This window comes from Drosophila albomicans, chromosome 3 (assembly GCF_009650485.2).
Source record: "Drosophila albomicans strain 15112-1751.03 chromosome 3, ASM965048v2, whole genome shotgun sequence".
Lineage (NCBI taxonomy): Eukaryota > Metazoa > Arthropoda > Insecta > Diptera > Drosophilidae > Drosophila > Drosophila albomicans.
The window spans coordinates 10,343,673-10,365,886 of record NC_047629.2 but is presented as its reverse complement, the minus strand read 5'-3'; the positions used below and the strand labels follow the sequence as shown (position 1 = coordinate 10,365,886).

The following is a 22,214-nucleotide window of genomic DNA, read 5'->3' as shown; positions in this document are numbered from 1 at the left end:
GTTAGACTAGCTGGAAAGTAACATAATCAATGATAACTGCTGTCTCAGCTAAATAATTGTTGGGAATTGAGAAAGTAAAGAAAAGGTGTGGAATTTAAGCTATTCTAAATTATCAGTAGACTTACATTCTTAGAAAGTAACAAGTTAACATAATTCTTAAATCAAATTATTTGAGCAATCTTTTAATAAGGTTCTATAATGAATAATATTGAACAACATATTAAAACTAACATATTAAACCTATTATGTGTTCAACAAATTGCATTACTTATTAAATTAGAGTATGAGTTCAGTTCCTTTTAATTTATAATTTTGTAAATTCATTCAATTTTAAAGTCAATTTTGAAAAGTTGTTCATATTAATTTATAATTTTGTAATTTAATTAAATTTTAAACTCAATTTGATTTTACTCAAGTCATATGTAAATTTATTTGTATTAAAAGTAACAAAACTATATATTTTAATTACATAAATGTTTGCAAGCAACAGACCTAAGAGATTAAGATAAAATGAAAAGAAATGAATAATATTGTAATTCTTTGATATATAACGTGAATTGAGAGAAAATTTATTGACTATATTTAAATTCATGTTAATTAAAAAGTGAGAATTAAAAAATATTTGTATTACATAAATTTTGCCATGCAAAAGAATTTAGTTGAAATGAAATGTTTAATTTTATAAATCAATGAAATATAATGTCATTTGATAGAAAAATATTTACTAAATTAATATTTAAATACATGTTGCTCTAAAAGTGAGAACAAAATATTTTAATTACATCCATTTTGAGGAGCGAATTTTATTAAGTTAAAATGATATTTTGAATTTTGTAAATTCATGAATTTTTAACTTGAATTGTAAGAAAACGCATATAGTATACTAAACATATATCTACTTTGATGTGTTTTAAAAGCCACAAATGAATACTTAACAGATAGAATTATAAAATGAAGACATTTTTCAAATAAGTTGCAAAATGTTGTAAGCAGTTCGTCATAATTAGGTGAAAAGATTTGGCCAAAGTTGGTTGAATTCGATTTGATAAAATTGCAAGTACTTCTGGTACAATTTGTCATGAGTTGGCCAAACTCATTCATGACTCATTCATTTGGTTCTCTTTCGCTTTCTGCACTAAGTTCAGCCAGCGAACAGCTGTCGAGTCACTCGACTCGACTCACGTAACTAACTCTCTGTGTAAGCTGCGAAGACATCGCGGGGCCAAGTGCACAAAAGTCGAATCGCGTTGCGTCGCGTCGTCGAGCTCAAGTTCCGTCTTTGAGTCTGGGTTTGGGTTTGGGCTTGGGGTTGGGGCTGGGTTGCTGGAGGGGTCTGTACATTACTTATGTATACGACGCTCTAATCAATTGCCGGTCGCGTTTAGTTGGGGCACTCGGAGCGTGACATTGCGCCATTTTCTGGCGGCAATTACCCAAAAATTGTTGAGTTGTAACACTGAGTTTTACATAATTTAATGGCAATCAAGTCAGAGTCTGAGTCTGAGTCGACGGCAGCGACTATGCATATGTCGCTTATTTATAATGGAGGTCTCTCATTCACATCGTTGTCGTATTCGTTCGTACTCATAATAAACGCACAAATTGCAGAGTGTGTGCTTTTTATATATATATTTTTTTTTCCTTTTTGCTTGCTCTCAACGTTTTCATTTTCGGAGCGCAAATTGCTCATGAAAATGAGCAAACAACAATGAGAAAACGACGACAATTTTCGCTAATAAAATTGTAGCTGGCTTTATTGTTGGCTTTAATCAGCTGCCGGGCAGTTTGAGGTAGCTTCGGCAGCTGACTGAGGTCTTCGGGGTCTCAGATGATGATGACACGCTCCACTGCCACTGCCACAGCCATAGCCACAGCTAGAGGCACAGCTAGCGCCACTGGCCGTGCCACATGCAGCTGTCAGTTGTCAAAAGGAAAGCCCCGGACTGAGTAGCGAAAGTGAAAGTGGATGCTGAGACTCACAGAGTCTAAGTAAGACTGGCGACTGGGGACTGTGGACTGGAGACTGAGGTCGCTCCACCCGAGCCTCCAATTGCTTTAAGTGGGCTGGTAATTGCGCAGCCACGCCCCCACAGCGTTTGACGTCTAATTAAATTTTACAGCACTGTTCACAATGGCAAATAGTCGTAGCAACTAAAGCAAACCGATTGGGCGGGCATTTGAAAATTGTCTTTTTTTCTAGCTACTTTTGCTTTGATTTTTCCACTCACCTCTAACGTTGTCTCGTTTCGTTTTGCAGGCGTTGGCGTTGTGCTGGTCACTGTGAGCGGTGCCGCTTGGCGGATGACAGCACCCGGTGGCCAAAGCTGCCTCGGACTCGGCACCAGCGTCGATTTGGCCCGCTGCGGACGTCGACCTTGCACCCGAGGCGGAGGTGCACCGCACGGCCTGCTCTATCCGGAGTTCCAGCATCGCCCACCGCCTCCCTCCTACCAGGCCAGCATGCAGGAGTATCGTCTGAGGTAAGTCCTAGCAAAAGGCTGCCATATGCAGTGCACCACAACACAGCATAGCACAGAAGGCGAGTATGACGCATAAATTGCGAGTGTGTTCGTGCTGCAGGACAACTGCGGACATGCTCGGCTAACCGCATCCGCTCGCATGTCCTTGCGCAATTAATGGCATTATGTAATTATACACTGGCTGAAAATGCTATTTTTACTCTTATGCAGAAGCATATTTCCTTGCTCAGAAAACACGTTTGCCAGCTATTCATTTATCACACATAAAATATAGTATTCAATATCACCATCTACAGCGAGTTGCTCAATAAATAAATTTATATTTTCTTTACATTTTTCAATAAATTAAAATTTTTTATCTTTTTTAAACGAAATAAGAGTTAAACTAGACATTAGGAATACTTATGAGTGTCAACAAATCAAATAAAATTATCTTTAAATTGGTTGACTTTATTGGACACTTTTAACTAATTAAAATGGTAAACAAACATATTCTATTTTTATTTAAACATTTTGTGTAAGCTCAATAAAGTTTTGACTCTATGTACTTAAATTTTCTACAAATTAGTTGAGTTTATCAATAGGACTTAATAGACGAGTTGATAACGTTTAAGCTTAATAAAGTTTCTAGTCAATAAATTTAATTTTTCTTTTAATTAGTTAAGTTAATTAATAGGACTTTTTCTTACAATTTTGGGAATTGTTTAGTTAAACAAAGTTGCAAATAATCAAATTTTACTTTGACGTAAATTAATTGAATTATAAATAAGGCTTTAAGAAATTAATGACTACACAGTAATTTTAGTCTCATTAAAGTCGTGAGAAAGATATACCTACTAATGATTATCAGATGCGCAGGAGAAAAGATCCCACGCATAAATTAGAGAAGTATTCATTACATAGAGAAATTCATCTCTTTGGCATTAAAGTCTAATTTCATTGTCAATCTTCGTTTCGAAATAAAATATACAACATTGATTTAGTTTTAAATATATCTAATCAACTTAAGTTTTCATCTAACCACACTGAAAGTACAGACAAAGATACAGTTAATATAAAGTGTGACCATATAACAAAGTGAAGGATATTTTTCTAATATATTATGATATATAATATATTATATGATATAAGCACATTTATAACAATCTTCATCAACCTTTTTCATTAGCTTTGGCATACACTTTCAGTTATTCATTGCCAGAGTATCAGCGTGTCATTGAATGTTGCAGAGATTTCCACATATAATACTTTGCAGTGCATTTTCTTCAGCATTGCCTGTCGCATGACATTAACTGCTACAACAACCGTCATAATAATAATTACATCTCCTTTTTTTTTCGTTGCAGACTTTTGCTTTTGGACCGCGATCGTCAGAATGGAGTTGTGCGTGGCAACTCGCCACCGCCCACATATCGATCTCATGCCGGCAGCCTGCTGAGGTAAGTGTTCACTTCCGTTCGTGTCGTAAAGCACCCAATCCTCCAGCGTTTTAAATCGTGTCCGTCCTCCGGCTTCCGCGCACCTCGTGAGTTATTTGTAAAGTTTTTGGCGTTGCAACCACAAAATGTTTACAACGCACAGTTCGAGGTTGGCATGAAAATGAGTAGCTACAGCAGCAGGGGGATAAAGGAACTCAACTGCTTTTTTCGGGGGTTGTGCAGCATCAGCTGAAGCTGATGCGGAGGCTGAAGCGTTGGCGGTTTGGCTTTGTGCGGTTTTTTGGGGGAGTGTTAACATTGACACGTCGCTTGGGGTTGCCGCCAACAAAAGTTTTTGGGCAATTTTTTAATGTGGCAACAACCGAAAACTTTAGATGCCTGTCAATGGTTTTATTTGTTTTTTGGTTTTCTCTCGTTGTTGTTGTTGATGTTGCTGTAAATGATTTTTGTTGATTTCGATTTTGGGAGTTGCGGTAAGAGGCAGGCGTCAGAGTGGAATTTGCAACTTAATTGAATTGAGCACCGAGCACTCGGCACTCAGCACTCGGCACTCGGCACAGACTACTTCAAACAAGCGCCCAAATGGCAAACAATTTAAATACGCAACAATCCGATTGTCGGCCACTCAAGTGTCAGGAGACAGGACAGACATTCGACCAGTCGACCATGCGACCATTCGACCATTGCCATTGCCACCCTCACAGGACAATTGCAAAGCAGACAAGAAGCAAATTGAAACAATTGAAATGACGCCAATGCTTTGGCTGTTACTGTTGCTGTTGCTGCCTCTGACAATGGAGGCGCCACAGTAATCACAATTGAATGAATGGCAGAGTGCTGCCTCTAGTTGGAGGGACGAGGCAGGATAATTGCCGCTTTGATCGCATAATGGCTGCTAATTAGAAAAGTTTACTTTTTATTGCGTTACAAAAATATTGAGTTGCGGCTGATGCCGTAAATTTACGCTCTGCTAAATACGCAAAACACTCAAAAGACTGCGGCCTGAGTACCCAATGAATGTATTCACCAAAACAAATGCAAATTTATGGCAAATTAATTTGCTTGTAATGACACACAAGGCCACATGCACTTAAATATTTATGCCGTATAATGGAAATGAAATGAAAAGCCAACAACAAATGCAACCACAACAACAGAAGCAGCAGCAGCAGCAACAGCAACAACAACCACAACCGTAGCCGCAGAATTTGTTGTCCAGGAAAAGTGCTGTGGAAGAAGTGGAAGACAATGGAAGAAAATGCTGTAGGCATCAGTATGCTTGACTTTGAGATAAACACAAATTTCCACACATTTCCACATATTTTTGCCACACACACACAGTTGTTGCCTTAAAGTAATAAGAACATTTCAACGACCGCCTGAAAGTATGCTGTATTTATTTGTGCCTCAATTGCTGAGTAAACTGAGTTGAATTGGAAGCTGAATCGTCGTAATGTTTGTCTTCTGAGTGTATACACCCGTTGCGGAAGAAGTTGTGTGTTTTTGTAGGGTGTGGAAAGTGACAGAGAAGTATGTCAAAAAAGCAAAAACTTATGCAAAGTGTGGTTAAGAATCACAGCATACTTTTAGGCATATCTCGTATTTGCCAGTGTGCGTGATGGCATATTCAAATGATGTAAGAACAACTAACAAAGAAATCTGTGAAATTTTGCAAAATATTTACTCACACACACACATACAAAAGCGGGCACACTCTCTCGACGAGCTTTTCTCCTGCATAACAAGTAGGCGTGTGTGTTAAAAGGCAATCTGCGACAGGCAGGAGGCCAAGCCAAGGCAATATTACCAAGGATTACATGAAGAGAGAAACAACAACAACGCGTTTTCGAAGCTGTTAGCCAAGTCAATTAAACAAACAAAGACGAGGCCCAAGTGCCGTCCGTCTGAGTACCGAGTACCGGAGTTCTGCGAAAATTGCCTATTATTGCATAGCAGAGAGAGCATAAAAGGCTTCTTCCTTTGCAGCTGAGTTAGTTTTCCTGTTTCCTTTTGCATTGAATCTTTGTCCGGGAACAATTAAATGCAATTTTACATACTTCAAATTGCTTTATACAATTTTGAAATTTGAATTTTTGCATCTCAAAATTGTGCAGGCTGCGAAACTTGCAATTTGCCATGTCTATAACTTTCAACTTCAAACCGTATGTGTGTGTGCACAGAATATATATGAGACACACAGCGAGAGAGTGAGTGTTGACTTTGTTGTTGGCTCTGTTGACTGAAGTGTGAAGAAGTCTGTTGGATTTGCCAGTCAGCCAGCCAGTCAGGCAGTCTGAATGGCAACAATTGCCCAAGCGCCTTTTGTTATTTAAATTGACAAAGTCGAATGCAGACAAAACGGAATCACCTACCTACCAAGATACACAGATACATGAACTACTTGTAGATATCAACACAGATAGTTGGTTGGGTATGCAAATTTGTGCATTGACTTTGTCTCATGACAGCCACAGTGCAAATAATGCATTCACTTGATGTTCACCTCAATCTGAATCTGAATCCCATTCCCAATTCCAATTCCAATCCCAATTTGAGTCTCATTCCAATCTCTTTTGCTTATCGTCTTATTGCAGGGCACCGTTGACCACGTTGCGGTCCGGAATTGGCAATGGCGGTGGCACCATCAGCAGCAGCATGGGCGGCTCAGAGTACAGTCTGCCGCCTAGTTATCGGTCTCGCAATGCCACACCCGCCTCTCTCACGCTAAGCAGTGAACGGACCATAGAGACGGCACCTTCGGGCCGACTGCTGGCCAACGAGGACTTGCCGGAGCCATCCGCCGTGGCGGAGCAATTGCCCGACTACAGTGCGCTGCAGTCGAATACATTGCTCACCTCGGCCATTGTCGAAATCGAGTCAAGGAATCGCAGCCAAAGCCAGGAAAGCCAGCAGAGCCAGCAAAGCGCAGCCAAAAGTCCAACGACAACAACAACAACAACCACGACAAAGGCCAAAGACCTGGTGACTATTGTGACGATATCGCAGGCCAACAGCGAAAATGTGCAGTCAGGTGGAAGGACGCAGGCTCAATTACCTGGGCAGGCCAGCAGTGCACTCGATCAAATCGATATATTGGCCCATTTGTAGCCCTGCTGTGTGCTTCGAGAAACCCGAAGCTGAAATCAAGTGGAAAACATGGCACACAATGTGAAAAGTTTTCCATTTTTCTTCTGCATTTCGAATATCATTTTTTTTTTTTTTTGATTGTTTGTTTGTTACTCTTAAAAACACACTCGTTAACCCAAAGGTATTTATTTGTACGATACGAAAAACTAAAAAAAACTCTGCTCCTAATTGAACATATATATAGTATATATACTTAACAAAATATATCTAGATATAAAATTCTGTATCTATTAATAAGCGGCATTTAGATAGTAAGATATGTTTGTTGTACTTGAATGTGTTGAATTTATTTTTGTAAGCATAAGAAATGCGCTACGTATCTATACTACGAACTATCATTAACATACGAGTATTAAAATATTCCAAAAACCAAAAAAAAAAGAAAATGAAGAGAAGAGAAAAAGAAAATGATAAGACAGAAGGAAACGAAAAGATGAAAACACAGAAAACCCCAGGAATTCTGATATGTAAATAACAATTTCGAGTGCATTTCTAAGCATGCGTTAAGTGTAGTTTTTCCCCCAACTCCTCAAAACCCAAAACGAACCCAAATCACGCATATATAGTACGAACATATGGCTACTATATATGTCTAGATATAAAGAAAACTCTGTGTAAATTCGCAACGGAACGCTACGGTGACAAATTTTGCGCGCATTTTCGAATAACGAATCAAACGGAAACTGAAACTGATTTCTGAATGCGTTTCAAACAAAATAAATGAATAGTTAAACAAATGTAGAAAGAACAAAATAAAATAATTTAAAAAACACAAAAAAAAAACAAAACAAAAACAATACTTTTCCGGTTTCCGCTCTTGCGTCAATTCCATCGAAATATGCAAAGCCTTTTGGTTCGTTGAGCTACTTGATTTTTGAATTTCTGCAATTCCAAGCTTTTGATTTCCTATACTTTATTTTGTGCGCCAATTGATGCGAAAGTGGAAACCGGAATGGTCTTGTTATTATTGAAACTAATTACGAATAAATTGTAGCTGCTAGCGCAATATGAAAATTGCGTGTGTTATCATTATGAAATACTGATACAAATACAGATCGTGCATAAGTACAATACAGAATTAAAAAATATATAGATATATACATAAATATATATAGAATTACTTAAACTAACTTAAAGTCCTCTGTGTAATGTGCAAGGCTAAATAAACTAAAAGCAAACATCTGCAAAAATGTAATGTTGAAAAATGCCACAAAAACCGCAAATTGTTTTTTCTTTCCGCCTGCCAGCGTTCAACAGCAACGAAAGGGCGTAACCTCCTTTCACACCCACACCCAAACACGCACACTCACACTCTCACACACGCATTCACATAGTCGTATATCCTGCTTAATCTAGCGTAAATTTGTATTGGCCGAAAGGCCTTGGCAGTTGGAGGCACAGTAAGTGGTCCAGCGATTAACACCCCCGGCACCGCAAAAATGTGGAGCGAACACAAAAATTGACACCTTATTCCATTGGCCAGCAAAACTCGGAGGCAAAGTTGATGGAGGAGCCCGAATCCGAATGTGGGGAAAAATGGCATGAAAAGTGCCTGCGTCGAACAGTTTGTATATCGTCAAACGAAAAATGCCAAATGAAAACAACAAAAATTGGTTGAGCATGAAATTGCTGCTGGGCTGTCGAACTGCGGCGTTTGTATTTGTATGTGTGCGATGTGTGTTTGGGTGTGTGTATGTTGTGTGCCTTTAGTAGTAAAGCAAAAGCTGTTGCATACTTTTCGGCTGTCAACGAAATACGTGAGGGCAGCTAACCGGAAGCCTCAAACGATTATGACATTATGTTCCCCACATCTAGTACACAATGCCACAAGGACACTGGGGCACAAGAACTCTCGCATTGTGTGAGTTATTTGCAAAAGAATAACAGCGTCAAATATAGAGGAACTTCGAGGGAAAGGATTTGACGGCATAATAAAAGCAAACAGCTGTTATGAAGGACCTCAATTTTAAGTGGTTTATTTAATTAAATGGAGAAACATTGGCCATTTGTTGTCATTATTTTCAGAGATTGCTATTAAAGAAAATCACCCTCTCCAATTAGAAAACACTCGATTAAACGCGAAAAAGATTTCGAAATTTTATTGATCTGTTGATTTGGAGCAAATTACAATCAATTACAGATGTCTCTCAATAAGGTTTACAACATAAAATTTAAAGTATAATTTAAATTTAATTTGTAGCTTAATAAATTACGATCGCAACGAATTGATATTGATTGAATTTGACAAATTAATAAAGCATTTTTTTCACAATTTCTACTGCTGACAATCCGATTTCCTTAGAAATGACTACGTTCCGATTAGATGCGGATGCCGATGCGAATGCGGATTCGAATTCGAATTTCGAACTCAGTTTCGATTGATGGTGTGCAATTTAGGCGATTTGAAATCCTTTCGCGCGGTTTGTTAGTTGGTTTGTCAACAGCATCGGCTTTTTTCTTTTCACATCAACTAAATAACTTTTGTGAAAATACATATAATAATAATAAGAATTAATAAGTAATAGTTGTTGTGAGTGTGTGTGTGATTCTGTTTGTTTCCTCGTAGATAACTCGGTTATTATTGGTATATTGATGAAATAAATAATAATAAAATCGTAGGTAGACTGACAGACACTTTATCGTGCCCTGTTCTGTGTTCTGTGTTCCGTATTCCTTTTTCACTTTCTTCTTATTTCTCGGTTTTCGATTTCGTGTCGTTTTGTTTTTTTCTGTTTCTGTGTTCCACTCATTCATTTAAAATTAGGATAACATTTGTGTGCACAATTCAAAATTAAATAAAATATATAAAATAAACAAAAAGGGCATACTTTAGTTTTGATAATTGCATTAAGTATGTAATAAGCTATTTGCGATTTCATTAGTCAAGAGTTTTCGCTTGGTTAAGATATCTGAATTGTTGTTGTTGTTTGTTTTTTGTTGTTGTTAGTGTGCGTGATCCCTGAAGTCCATTGTCGAGCCATATTAAATCTCTCTTTTGCCCTTAACGCGCATGATTCTTGCAGAAGGGACGACCGCCCTTGTTGTAGAAGCTCTGACCCTCCAGATTTTGTTTGCAGAACTGTCAAAGAGAATTACATTAAGCTTGGCTCAAATCTGAAACTTTTGAGTGTACTCACAGTGCAGTTGAAGCATTGGCTATGATAGTTGTGGTTAAGAGCCTCAACCCATCTGTCGCCAGCCTCCACGGGGAAGCCGCAAGCGTAGCACTTTGTGGTGAAGAGCTCATTCCAGTCAGCCTCGCAGTATGCATTGCCATCCTCTAGGAAGAAGGGCGTGTTGCCAAAGATCTTGCCGCACTGGCCGCAAGTAAAGCACTCGGGATGGAAGTGCTTGCCAATGGCATTCAGACAATCACCCTGTAAGCGAGCCAAGATGCAAATTAGTCACTGCAAATGGAAAGTTTTTGGTGTGTGCTTACCTTGATCTTGCCAGCGCACTTGCTGCAGGTGGGGGCCAGATACTTCTCAAAGCAGTACTCGCAGTAAAGATCGCCCTTCTCCTCAACGAAGCCGATGTCCTGCAGTGGACGACGGCAGTTGCCGTTCACGCAAATGAAATGATCGGGGCACCAGATGCGACCCAAAGCCGTGATGAAGGGTCCTCTGTAAAACATAGAAGTCAAGTTATAGTTAGCAAAAATTTACATGAATATATCCATCAAAACAATTAACGATCAGCAGGCAGAGGCAGTGGCGGGCTACTTACGATGTGATCTCCTTGTTGCACTGACAGCAAATGGGACGCTTACCATCCTTGAGCAACTGACTTACGGCCTTTTCGTTCTCCTCGGACATGGGACCCTGGGCCTCCGCATAAGGACCCAAGGCCTTGACGCTCACACTGAAGTTGGGTGTGTTTGTCTGACTATTGTTGTTGTTGTTGTTATTGGTTGGGCTAGTGTTGTTGTTGGCGTTGCTGTTGCTACTATTCTCAGCAGCAACAGTCTGTTTGGGTTCTATGTAGGATCTACGATCCGAGCGTGTGGCATGCGTGCCGCCAGTGCGTCGCAGATTGTTGCGGAATGCCACCGGCTCGGGCGTTTCTTGAGCTGTTGCCTTGCCACTATCACAAATATCGAGAATCTTGCTCATGGGATGCTGGGTCGGCAACTCGGCTTGCAGCGTCTGCTCCACACGTGCCACCTGCGGTTGAGCCAATTGATTACCCGCTTCACCAGGAAGCTGCTGCGACTGAGGCGCTTGCTTCTGTTGCTGTGGCACGGCAACAACCGACTGCAAGGCCACCGGCTTTGTGGGATCAATGTTTTTGAAGTCGTCAAGGTCCAGGCGTTTGCGCACAATCATCGGACTCTTGGTGAGATTGGAGCTGCTGTTGCTGCGCAGACTCAAAGTGCTGCCTGCCTGCGAGGGCGTGGCACTGCCTTGACCATTGGCCAGACGTGCCTCCAGCATGTTGGAGATGATCTTGCCCGCCTCCTGCATAAAGGCATTTGTTTGCTCGCCCATGTTGATGCGGCCAACGGACTCGGCCAGCATGGCTGTGGCATCTGCATCGGAGTCTGCTGTGGCACTTGGCTCTGAGTCAGTTGCTGTTGTGGGTCGCGTAAGCGTGGCACTTTGATTAGCATGCGAGTTAATAGGCTTGGCAAGGGGAACTGGAAACAAAACAAACGATTTGGGTTAGGGTTAAGGTAACAAGCATGCAAGTTTTGGTACAGTAAACACTCCTCAAAGATTCCACTAGAGATCTTTTCAAGGTACGTGAATAATTATTAATTGTCTTTGAGACAAAACACCTTAAAGCTAAGTTAGTAGTATAATAAAGTTGAACAACAGTAGGAATGTAACAACAACGAGAACACTTTCGGGGGAATACAGAAGATGCTGTTCACCTGATCTGCACGTTGCAGCTGTTGCACAATGGGATGCGAACACCTGGGCCAGCGGCCTTGTTGAGGATACCGCGTCCACGCTTGGGAGCCGATGTGGCACCGAAGGCGCCGCTCTTGCCGCCAGGACCTGTGGAATCATCAACATTTGAGTTTAGATCACTAAAATTGGGCGGAAATACAGCTGGAGCGGGCGCAGTAGGCGTGGCAGCAACTGTTGGCTTAGGCTTCACGCCCTTGTTAGCCAAATTGGCCAGCGTTGCTGCAGCTGCAGCTGTGGCTGTAGCTGTATTTTGGGTGTTGCCATTGGCTGCTGTGCTCCTGAATGCGGCACAGGCTTGATTATTAGTCGTGGTAGTAATAGCAGAAGCTTTGGTTAGACTGGCTTGCGCCGACCTTGATGCTGATGCTGATGCTGTGGTTGATGCTGTGGTGGATGATGTTAACGATGACGATGCAATTGCAGATGTTGCTGATGTTAGCGATGAGCTCGCGGCATTCGTGTAGGCGCTCTGAGTGCGCAGTTGCTGTTGAGAAGCGGAGACCACCGAAGATGTGGACTTAAAGCCCGAGGAGAACGCAGACTTCTGCTGTTGTTGCAGCTGTTGAAGCTGTTGCTGGTGCTGTTCTTGCTGCTGACGGAAGCCAGGTGGTGGTCCGAGACTGGAAGAGGCAGTTGCTTCGGGTGTTGGTTTATTCAGCGGAAACTTGCTCTCAAAAGTGGGCGACCGCAATTGCGGAAAGTTGCCCTCACCCAAGGTGGAAGCTCTGGCGCTAATGGCCTGCGACTGGCTCGTTAGGCTGCTGATCTCCTGTTCCAGGCCGGACAAGCGACGTGCTTGATTAGCCACAAATCCTGTGCGACCGTATGACTGACGGCGCTCTGACGACTCCAACTGTGATTGCGATTCAAGCTGTGATTGCGTCTTCGAGCCAGTGCGAATCTCAATAGTCTTGGCACTCTGAGTATGCTCAAACTCCTCAGTCACCTTGCGCCTGCGTTCGATCTGCGTGTTGCCAATTTGTGTCTTTGTCTGAGACTGCAACTGCGACTGTTGCTGCTGCTGCAGCTGCGACGATTGCTCTCTTTGTTGAACATTGAGATTGCCGATCTGGCGTTCCCTCACGATCTCCGGTTGCTGTGTGTAACTCTGGCTAGCCGACTGTGAACTGAGTTCGGAGTGCGCCAACAGCTGACCCTGATAACTTTGGCCGGTTGTAATAGAGCCAGCTTGCAGACGAGGTCCAGACACTGAGAGCAGCGTTGACTCAGCGGGCTCCTTCATGCGTGGTGCCCGAATGGCAGCCAGGGGATTGGGTGGAGGTCCTGGCGCCGGGGAGCGAGCCCGATCCGGAAACGGGGAAGCAGCTCCCTGATTGTAGTCGCGAGCATGGGAAGCTGGGCACTCGTCGAAGAGCAGCTTCTCAGGCGTCTGGTAGAAGGGTATGATCGGAGCCGGTTTGTTGATCATCGAGTTCATGGAGGGCGTGTAGGGACGCGTGGGCGTCTGTGATTGATCAGGACGCTCGAATTCATCTAGTGATTGAAAAGCCATCGTTACTGGACCCGAACGATCTTCAATAATGATCGGCACCGACGGCTGCACAGTTGGCTTGACCTGGCCCTGACCTAATGAGACAATAGAACCTCGAGCAGCCGTTGGCACTGATCCTGAACCCGATGCTGAGCACGATCCTGCACCCGGTAGTGACCCGTTGTTAGCCCCGCAAACGGAAGCGCACACCTTGGCAATGGGTTTATGTACAGTGTCTGTCTTGGGGGCATCGACGAAAGCAAGCGGAACATTCTCGCGCAACTCCTGGGGTTCCGGTGTGCGAATGGGACTCTGTGTGGGCAGCACGGTCCAATTGCGCTGATACTTGGGTATGGTATCGGCCTTGTGCAGACCGGATTGAACGGCTTTGCCCTTGAGATGACTGAGCGGGGATGGTGGCGGGAATAGGACCTCGGAGTGCTCGAGTTCCTCGGCGGTTTCCTCGATCAGCTCGTGTGCATCCATTTTGGTAGCGGTATTTACAGCTGTTAGGGTGGAAGTTGCTGAAAAGGAGGAGCGGCTGCTAGCCTGGGTCTGCAGTTGGGACTGGGCGACATAGCTGATGTTGTTGCTGTTCAGATTGTTGTTGATTTGGCTGTTGAGGTTGAGGTTGTTGCTGTTGTTGTTGTTGATGATGGTCGTGCTGTTGTTGGACTGTTGGACTGTGGAAGAGGAGTTAGAGGAAGCAGTCGCATTGGAAGCGGTAACTAGCGTATTCGAGTTAATCGGGTTAGTTTCTAAGTGTTGCTGTTGTGATGGTTGCTGTTGTTGTTGTTGTTGTTGCAACTCCTCTTCCTTTTTGTGATAGAAGTCAAGTCGTTTCTGGTTGCGTTGCTGCGCCTTGCAGTACTTTTGGTACTCAAGATCTGTCTGTTCTTTGGACAGGGAGGCAATAGAGGCACGTGGCGTATTTGTGACTGTGTTCGTGGCGGAGGAGGAGGAAAGCGGTTCTCGAGATGGCTGGAATGCTTGCATTGCCGCAAACGCTGAGGACTTGCGACGCTGCTGTGGATCCTCTGTAGTATAGTACTCCACGGACTCCGGTGGTTGGGGCTTGATGCCCAGTTCCTCCTCATGATCGAGCACCTGAAATTCATATTTTTTCAATTCCTGCTGTTTTTGCTCTTCGTCCCAGCGCTGAGTGGCATTCTCGGGATTCAGTGGGGTGTAGCCGCGATCGGGGGCCGTGCAGAGGGCATCACACATGCTCAGGTGCTCCTTGGGTGTGGGCAGGTCTATCAAATGGATGGGCACATCCCGATCGAAATGACCCTCAAAGGGACGCTCGGGTGCTGTGGTCAAAGCGCTAACAAACGGACTCTTAGGACGGTAATCTTCGCGCAGATAGGGCTTCATGTCCATGGGTGGTGGCATGTAGGGCACGGTCTCCTCCGGCAGGGGAATACCCTCGGCGGCAGGTGGCGCAAAGCGCACTGCGAACTCCGGAGCTGTGGACATGGCTTGAGTGAGTCGAGTACCACGAGGCGGAGACTCACGGAGTAACTCAATGGCATAGGAATCAACTGGTGGTAGAGGAGCGGCTACTTGGGGAGGAGCTGGAGCTGACACTGGAGCTGAAGCTGGAACTGGGGCGGCTGCAGCTGCAGCGGCTGCTTCCTCAGCGGCTGCGGCGGCTGCTTCAAAGTCATCATCGCAGGGCTTAGGAAAAGGACACTCAACCAGGTGGAAGGGCACATCGGAAGCTGTGGTCAGCACACGAATCATGGGATTGATCCACTCCTTGGGCGAGGGATTGGGTATCTTAGAAGGCGCTGGACGCGGTCGCACTGGCGCTATTTCAATTTTTATTTCAGGCGTTGGCTGAAACATGCGTTCACTCTCCAGAATCTGACAGCGCTGCTCGATGATGAGCCCCTCTCGATCGTCAGCATCGTCGCCAACTGCTGCCCAAGCTGTCGCAGGCTGTGCAGCCAGTTCAGCTTCGGACGCTGATTCGGGTATTGTCTCCAGTTCGGTGTGCAGCTGTGGGAGCTCCTTGATCTCGGGCTCATCGTTGAACACTACATGGCGAGCAGCAGGCTGTGCAGCAGCTGGTTGGGGAACTGTCACTGGACTTGGGGTCACTTCCCTTACCATATCAATGAGCTTGTACGTGCTCAGCGGAGCCGAGAGCGAGTCCACGCATTCCTGGGCACTGCGTCTGCCCGACGCATACTCCTGAACATCCATGGCGCTGCCATAGTCCAGCTGGTAGTCGAACTCGGAGCCAGACTGCTCGTAGGCCTGCTGCATTTGGTAGGCTTGCAGCTGGGCGGCATACATGCGTTGATACTCCTCCGAGGTGGTTGTGGTCGTTGTCGACGTTGAGGTGTAGCTGTCCGAGCTGGATTCCTGTTCCTGAATCTGTGGCTGCTGCGAGCGTTGATTGCTCAGCTGTGGCGCCGAATAGCTCTGCCACTGAGGAGTCGCTTGTGGCAACTGCTGAGGCTGCTGCAACTGCTGTGGCAACTGCAATGGTTGCTGCTGTTGCTGTGGCTGCGGCTGCGGATCGAGACGAGAGCTCGCAGTTCCCGGTGGCAACGGAGGCACCTCTTGCACCGGATTGGCGACCACTACATGCTGCGTCTCCGGTGGCGCTATATACAAAGGTGCAGCCGTTGGTGCCGCATGATTCTCGTCTTGTGGCGGCGGCCAGGTGAAGCTAGAGCCGTGAGAACGGCGACTGGCTGCCAAGGCAACCTCAACGTCCATCTCGTAGCATTCCTCCTCAAATTCTGGCTGCAAGCCTTCCTCCTCCGATGCTGGGCAGGTGTAACATTTTGTGTGTGCAGTTGTAGTTGCATTGTTGGTTAGTTTAGTTGTAAGCAGGTTGTTTAACGATTTGCATTTGAAGGGGTACGAGGGGTTAAGTTGAGAGTTAAGGGCAAATATAAGAGCAGAAAGAAATAAAAGTCATACGCTTGTTAGTCGTTGGCACTTGGCAAAGCGGCGTCGAGGGCGAAGTGAAGTCAGAGGCGAAGGCGAAGGCAAAAACGCTGGCGGAACGGTGCAAAGCGGGTGGCAGAGCGGAGCGGAGCGGAATGTCAAAAGGCGGCGCAAGGAACAACAACAAAACTAAGCAGAACTAAAACTAACTACAGTTGTAAAGCTGAATTATCTACCGCAGTAACAACAAAACCATTCTTCATTAGTGTAAGCCTAAAGTGTTTGGTAAGTGTAGAATAAGTTGTATATAGCAGCAATATATATTTAATTGGCAACTGTAACCGATAGACACTGGCCAAAGCCAAATTTAATCGTAGCCCACATAAAATAAAGCCTATCTTAAATTAAACGCTTTTTAATTGCGAATTCACAACACTTGAGCTGAACAACATTGCGTATACGCAACAAACAGTACGATAAATGTTACAGAGTGGAAAAAATAAACAAAATATCACTTGCAGCATTCGTGCAGGCGAGTATTATATGAGGAATAAATATTAAAAATAAATAGAATAAATAGACTGAATGGCGCAACGTTTTATGCGACGAGCAAATAAATTTTTCATTTCTTGTTTTGCGAGTCATTTTCATGGCACACACACCGACAGCTCACGCATGTGTATTTGTGTGTGTGCGTGTGTGTGTATGTATGTTTGCGTTTGTATGTGTGCGCAATGAGTTCCATTTTTTATGAGGCGTCCCACGGTTGTGTGGAGCCAAAATGGCGACGACAGGTAGTCATTGCTTTTTATTATGCATAATTTCATATTGGCTGTAATTTTGCAGAAATTGAAAATGGCAGAAACACACGGACAACACACACACGCACTCACACACACTCGCACACACAGACAGGAGGCAGGGATGCGTATGAAACAAAAGACAATTTGTTGGTTGGCACAGCACACAATACACAAAAAAGAAATAATAAAAAAAAAAAAAACGAAAAACAGAAGAAGAAACGAATTTCGAAATAAAATTATAGCAAATATTTTGTCATATCAAAAGAAAAGAAAAATGAACAAAAAAGAAATGTTGTGCACAGACAGACAGAAACAATAACAGAAAGTTTTTTTTTTGTTTTGTTTTGGGGCCACAACAAGACGGAGACGGGAAAGAGAATAGAAGCCCCATCAGGTCAGGTTGTTGCAAAAAGTTTTTGCTTTTTGTATGGGCCAATGGCATGCAAAGTTGTGTGCAATGAAAAGACGAATTCATAGAATGCCTTCTCCGACAGTTCAATTAGTATATATAGAAAATATAGTAGTACACAGATATACATACTGGTATGTGCGTATGCATTTCGTAGTATATACTTAAAGGTCTTAAGAGCGGTTAGGCTGAAGCGTATTTCTTATGCACAAATATAGGAAATTTTGTTGTTTACAATTTATATAGGCACTTGATGGTGCAAATTTATTCAGAATTCAATTGAAATATATTTGAGACATATATAATTTATATAAGTTTGTTGTTAAAAACTTAAGAAAACTGTGTTAGAATTGTAAAGATATAATTTCGAGTTTCAATTTTGTGAAACATTTCCAAGAAAATTCACCAGTTTTGCCAAACAAACTTTTGCAGCGCATTCTGTTTTTGTTTCTTTGTTGGGGGATTTGTTTTGAGAAGGACATTGAGTTTTCTAATAGGTATATTGGTAACCGTAACCTAAAAGTAGCCAAAAAGAAACCAGAAAAATAGTCGATCAAATATTGAAATAGTTTTGTATGTGTTTTTGGTTAGAAATGGTAGAAATAAATAAGAGTCCTTTAATCGCCAAGAGAGCAGCAGGACAATAGTTTTATTATACAAAATGCATACGATAAATCACAAAAGGAGCAAAAGCGTCTTCAGCTAAAAGGAATTCAAGGCATTTGATGCATGGACGCCAGGCACGCTTTCAATCTGACAGACAAAGCGAGAGAGAGAGAGAGAGAGAGAGAGAGAGACAGAGAGCAAGGCAAGGAGCACACAGGATGTCAGCCTGTTTGGATAATAATGACTGGTAATTTATCTGCCTTCGTTTACATTGTGTGTTGCGAGTGAGCTCGTTGTGCGTGCGTGTCGGTATGTGTGTAACACAAACATTTGTTTGCCAGCATATTTTTGGTGTGTGTGTGGCAACCTCGCCTTCCTCACTCCTCGCTCTTGTGTCTTGTCACACTTTGCTGCTTGTTGTGGGATTTGCCAACTGGATTTGTTTTTATGTATTCGACGGCTTTTACGCACTTTTGTTTGCAAGTCTCGCCTGGCGGCATGCCGCCAAAAACCCAAAAAAGCAACAACAAAAAATCCCCAACATTTGCTCTCCAAAAATAACTCAAATGATGGCTGCGGTTGTGCGTGATTCTGGCTTTGATTAGGAGATTGATTTTGATTCCTGATGCACAGAGGCCTTGTACCAGCTGCTTTGATTAATGAGCGAGGTCAGCGCTTTGCAGAGCACGAGAAAGAGAGGAACAATTGGAAAAGAGAGTTGGAGCCATGGCATTCAATAATTGCATTTTTAATTGCATATATAAAAAATTGGCTCATAAATTGTATTGTTACTCCGCTTTTATACCCGTTATCCATAGGGTAGAGGGATATTATGACTTTGTGCCTTCCCACAAATTGATAAAAATGTAATAACAAGCGTAATTTTGAAGCTAGAATCCCGATTTTTGGTTAAGGTTCTTTATGATTCCTTATTGATTGTGATCAGACAAATATTGCTTTGGCTCACCATCTGGTATATTTGGCACTCTATGGTATATTTTGAAAGTGGTACCAAATATAACATTTGGCATTTTCCAGTATTTTTGCGGTATATGATTTTGATACTTTTATAAAAATACCGCACTTTTATTTCAAATGGATAGCGGGTATCTCACAGTCGAGTGTGCTCGACTTTCTTATTTGTTGTTTTTTATTTTTGCGCCTTACTCTTTCGTTCGTTTCGCTCGCCATATTTGCTGTTAATTCATTTCCGTTATGACGGCCAACAGTGCTCGCGCGTAATTGATATACAAACACACACACATACGTATTCACATTCACCAATACACACTCAAATATATAAATATACAAAAGTATTGTTATATACAAATATACATATGAAGAAAAATGGTTGCAACTGGTGTGAATCGTATGTAACTTGTAGGACAAGTCGCCTCACAGTAAGTACAAAAATTGTACGCACACGGTGCGCACATTTTAAATGGAAATCAGTCACAAAGCGGATTTCTCTATGAAAATCGCTCAATTTGCTTAACTTTGTTATTGTTTTTGCAAGTGTTCGCATAATGTGTGCACGCACTGTGTCAGCATGTAAGTGGATGAGTGTGCAAGTGTGTGCGTGTGTGTGTGTGGTTCCCCTGCATATATTTGGCTTGCATTTAAAGCCAGCAAAGGAGCAAAGGAGAGCAGCAGGTGCGGCGACCGCAGAGATTGCAACGTTGCAACACCGAGCCGAATACATTTTATAACATTTATTTAACTCCCCTCTGTGTGCGTGTGTATGTGTGTGTGTGTGTCTGTGTGTGCGTACATGAATTGTTTCGTTTCGTTGCATATTACGTATACGCAAACGTTCGTTTGCTTGGGTTTGGTTTCGGTTTCGAATTGGGATTGGGATTTCATGTTTGGGTCCCCGTCCCGGTCCCGGTCTCGGGTTTGGCTTTCATTGCCATCTCTGATGTGCCGGAAGCGTGTGGCACTGCCAAATGCATGCTGCATGTTGCATGTTGCAACTGCTATTGCAATCGCAATCGCAATCACATTGGCATTGAAAACCTGCCTCCTTTTAGCCTCCCGCGGCAACCAATCGACTGGCAACAGCAGCAGCAACAACAATTGGCTTGTCATTGCTGCTGTTGTTACCATTTCCCTTACTTTTGCTGTCGATTTTAATTTCCCGTCTGCCCGCATTATATGCTACCCGTAACTTATTTAAAATGCTTCCAACCTATCATCAATTGGACTTGTCAACGAAATTTGTTTTGCTGTTTTTTATGCATGTGTTATTAACTCGATTAACTGACGTTCAGCATGTGCTACCAGTTGCAGTTGCCATGAAAAACCTTAAAGCACTAACGAATCAAATCAACAATCGAATGTAATATTGCTTGTGTATAACTGTTGCTGCTGTAGCTGCTGCTGCTGTAGCTGTTGCTGCTGTTGTTGTTGTTGCATTTATTTAGCTTTACCTCGGTTATAGCTATTATTGTTGTTGTTGTAAGTGCTATAGATGTTGTTGTTGTAGGACTGAGACTGAGTATTATAGTTATTGCTCGATCCGAGTGGGTAAGAGTTTCTATATTGCTGCTTTTGTTGCTGCTGCTGTTGTTGTTGTTGTTGGTGATAATGTTGTTGTTGTTGCTGGTGTTTGTTGAAGCTATTGTACCTTTGCACATTACGACCTAAACACACACATATATTTACACATTGATATATATACAGCAAAGTAATTAATAATCCCTTTTTTTTTTGTTTGTTGTTAATTTAAGCGGCAAGTTTCGGGGTCGATCTCTTTTGTGGGAAAGGGGAAAGGGGAAGGACGGAAACGGACAAGAGTTGTTGCTTCAGAGCTGTTGTTTGTTAGTGAATCGGTCTTTAAATTATATGCAAATTTATTAGAATAAAAAACACTGTTCTTTTTAACTTAACAAAAACAGATCAAGTAGTATATCATTTAATACTAGAGTGGACTTTGTCCCCTTTCTCCCACTCAAAACGACAGCTAAACTTGCAGAATGTCACGCTCCCTCATCTCATTTATGTATTTGTAAGTAAGTATCAATAGTAGTAGTAGTAGTAGTAGTAGTAATTTGTTGCTGTTTCAGTATCTGTGTCTGCGCTGTTCTGTTCTTTTTTCTTTTTTGGTGGACTAAACCCATTCACCTTCTGACAGAGACAGATACTCATCGTCAGCAGCCGTCTTACCTTGTTGGCCAACATTGGAGCGCGGCAATGTGGCATAAGCGTTGCCAGCATTGGGGCGCGGTGATTGCTGCTGCTGCTGTGGTGGATACGAGACCGGCACCGGTGACTTGGGCGCTGCCGCTGGTGGCTGAGAGGCGCCGTAGGGACGAGCGTAGCCCTGGTTAACCTGAGGAGAAAAGAGAGAGAACACAACGATTAACGATTAACTGCAATACACACGCAGTGTTCTCTGCAACATGAATGAACAAATCAGGCTTGAGCTTGGCAGGCAGCTATGCAGCATGCGGATTATGGTTAACTACTTACCCGATAGTTGGCGCCGACGCCCTTACCAGGTGGCTGAACGCTGCGTATCACGTTTCCGGTCAAGGTGACATACTCGAAAGGCTGATCAGCGCCAGCTGATGAGACGTTCACTGATGCCTGCTGGGCCGGAAGCGTATACGCAGCGTTGTCCCCGCTGATGTTGTAGTTGTTGTTGATTTGACCATAAATGGCTGACGATGATTGCTCATCCGCCACGTTGGCTGACATTATTTCTGACTGTGCCTGAGCTTGGTTAATGCTATCAACTACTGTTGCTGCTGCTGCTGCAGTTGCTGTTGCTGTTATTGTTGATGCTGCTGCTGCTGCTGCTGGTGGCGTTGCTATTGCTGTTGCTTGTGCCTGATGTGAATTAAATTTCAATTGATTAGCAAGTGTTGCCGTCAACGCGGCCACATGAGGCTGCTGCTGCACTGTGCTTGCTGGTGTTGTAGTTGTAGTTGTTGTTGTTGTTGCAAATGGCTTGGCCGTGTTGTTGTGTCTGTTTGTTGTGTTGTTGTTGTTGTTGATGTTGATGTGGCTGGTGTTT

General features: G+C 43.1%; 2 protein-coding genes across 17 annotated transcripts in view; one reads left to right on the top strand and one right to left on the bottom strand.

Annotated features, from left to right (window-relative positions):
* The window catches only part of LOC117568191 (uncharacterized protein DDB_G0283357), a 57,216-nt gene extending 47,671 nt beyond the window's left edge, over positions 1 to 9,545 (top strand). The window contains exons 4-6 of the mRNA XM_034248649.2: positions 2,258 to 2,480; positions 3,827 to 3,919; positions 6,514 to 9,545. Of these exons, the coding sequence (XP_034104540.1) occupies positions 2,258 to 2,480; positions 3,827 to 3,919; positions 6,514 to 7,027 (830 nt within the window). The 3' untranslated portion in view covers positions 7,028 to 9,545. The remainder of the gene's footprint in view (positions 1 to 2,257; positions 2,481 to 3,826; positions 3,920 to 6,513) is intronic.
* A 170-nt stretch (positions 9,546 to 9,715) lies between these two features.
* The window catches only part of LOC117572421 (PDZ and LIM domain protein Zasp), a 67,481-nt gene continuing 54,982 nt past the window's right edge, over positions 9,716 to 22,214 (bottom strand). For 6 of the 16 annotated variants that reach the window (XM_034255211.2, XM_034255208.2, XM_052004637.1 and 3 more), the window contains 6 exons: positions 21,668 to 22,027; positions 21,362 to 21,527; positions 11,940 to 16,254; positions 10,506 to 10,689; positions 10,204 to 10,443; positions 9,716 to 10,145 (listed from right to left, as the gene is read on the bottom strand). In XM_034255211.2, coding sequence (XP_034111102.1) covers positions 10,068 to 10,145; positions 10,204 to 10,443; positions 10,506 to 10,689; positions 11,940 to 16,254; positions 21,362 to 21,527; positions 21,668 to 22,027 — 5,343 coding nt within the window. In that variant the 3' untranslated portion in view covers positions 9,716 to 10,067. Of the gene's footprint in view, positions 10,146 to 10,203; positions 10,444 to 10,505; positions 10,690 to 10,792; positions 11,703 to 11,939; positions 16,255 to 17,927; positions 18,107 to 20,625; positions 20,839 to 21,361; positions 21,528 to 21,667; positions 22,028 to 22,214 lie in introns of those variants that run through there. The other 10 variants (XM_052004647.1, XM_052004648.1, XM_052004640.1 and 7 more) reach the window with 8 other exon arrangements.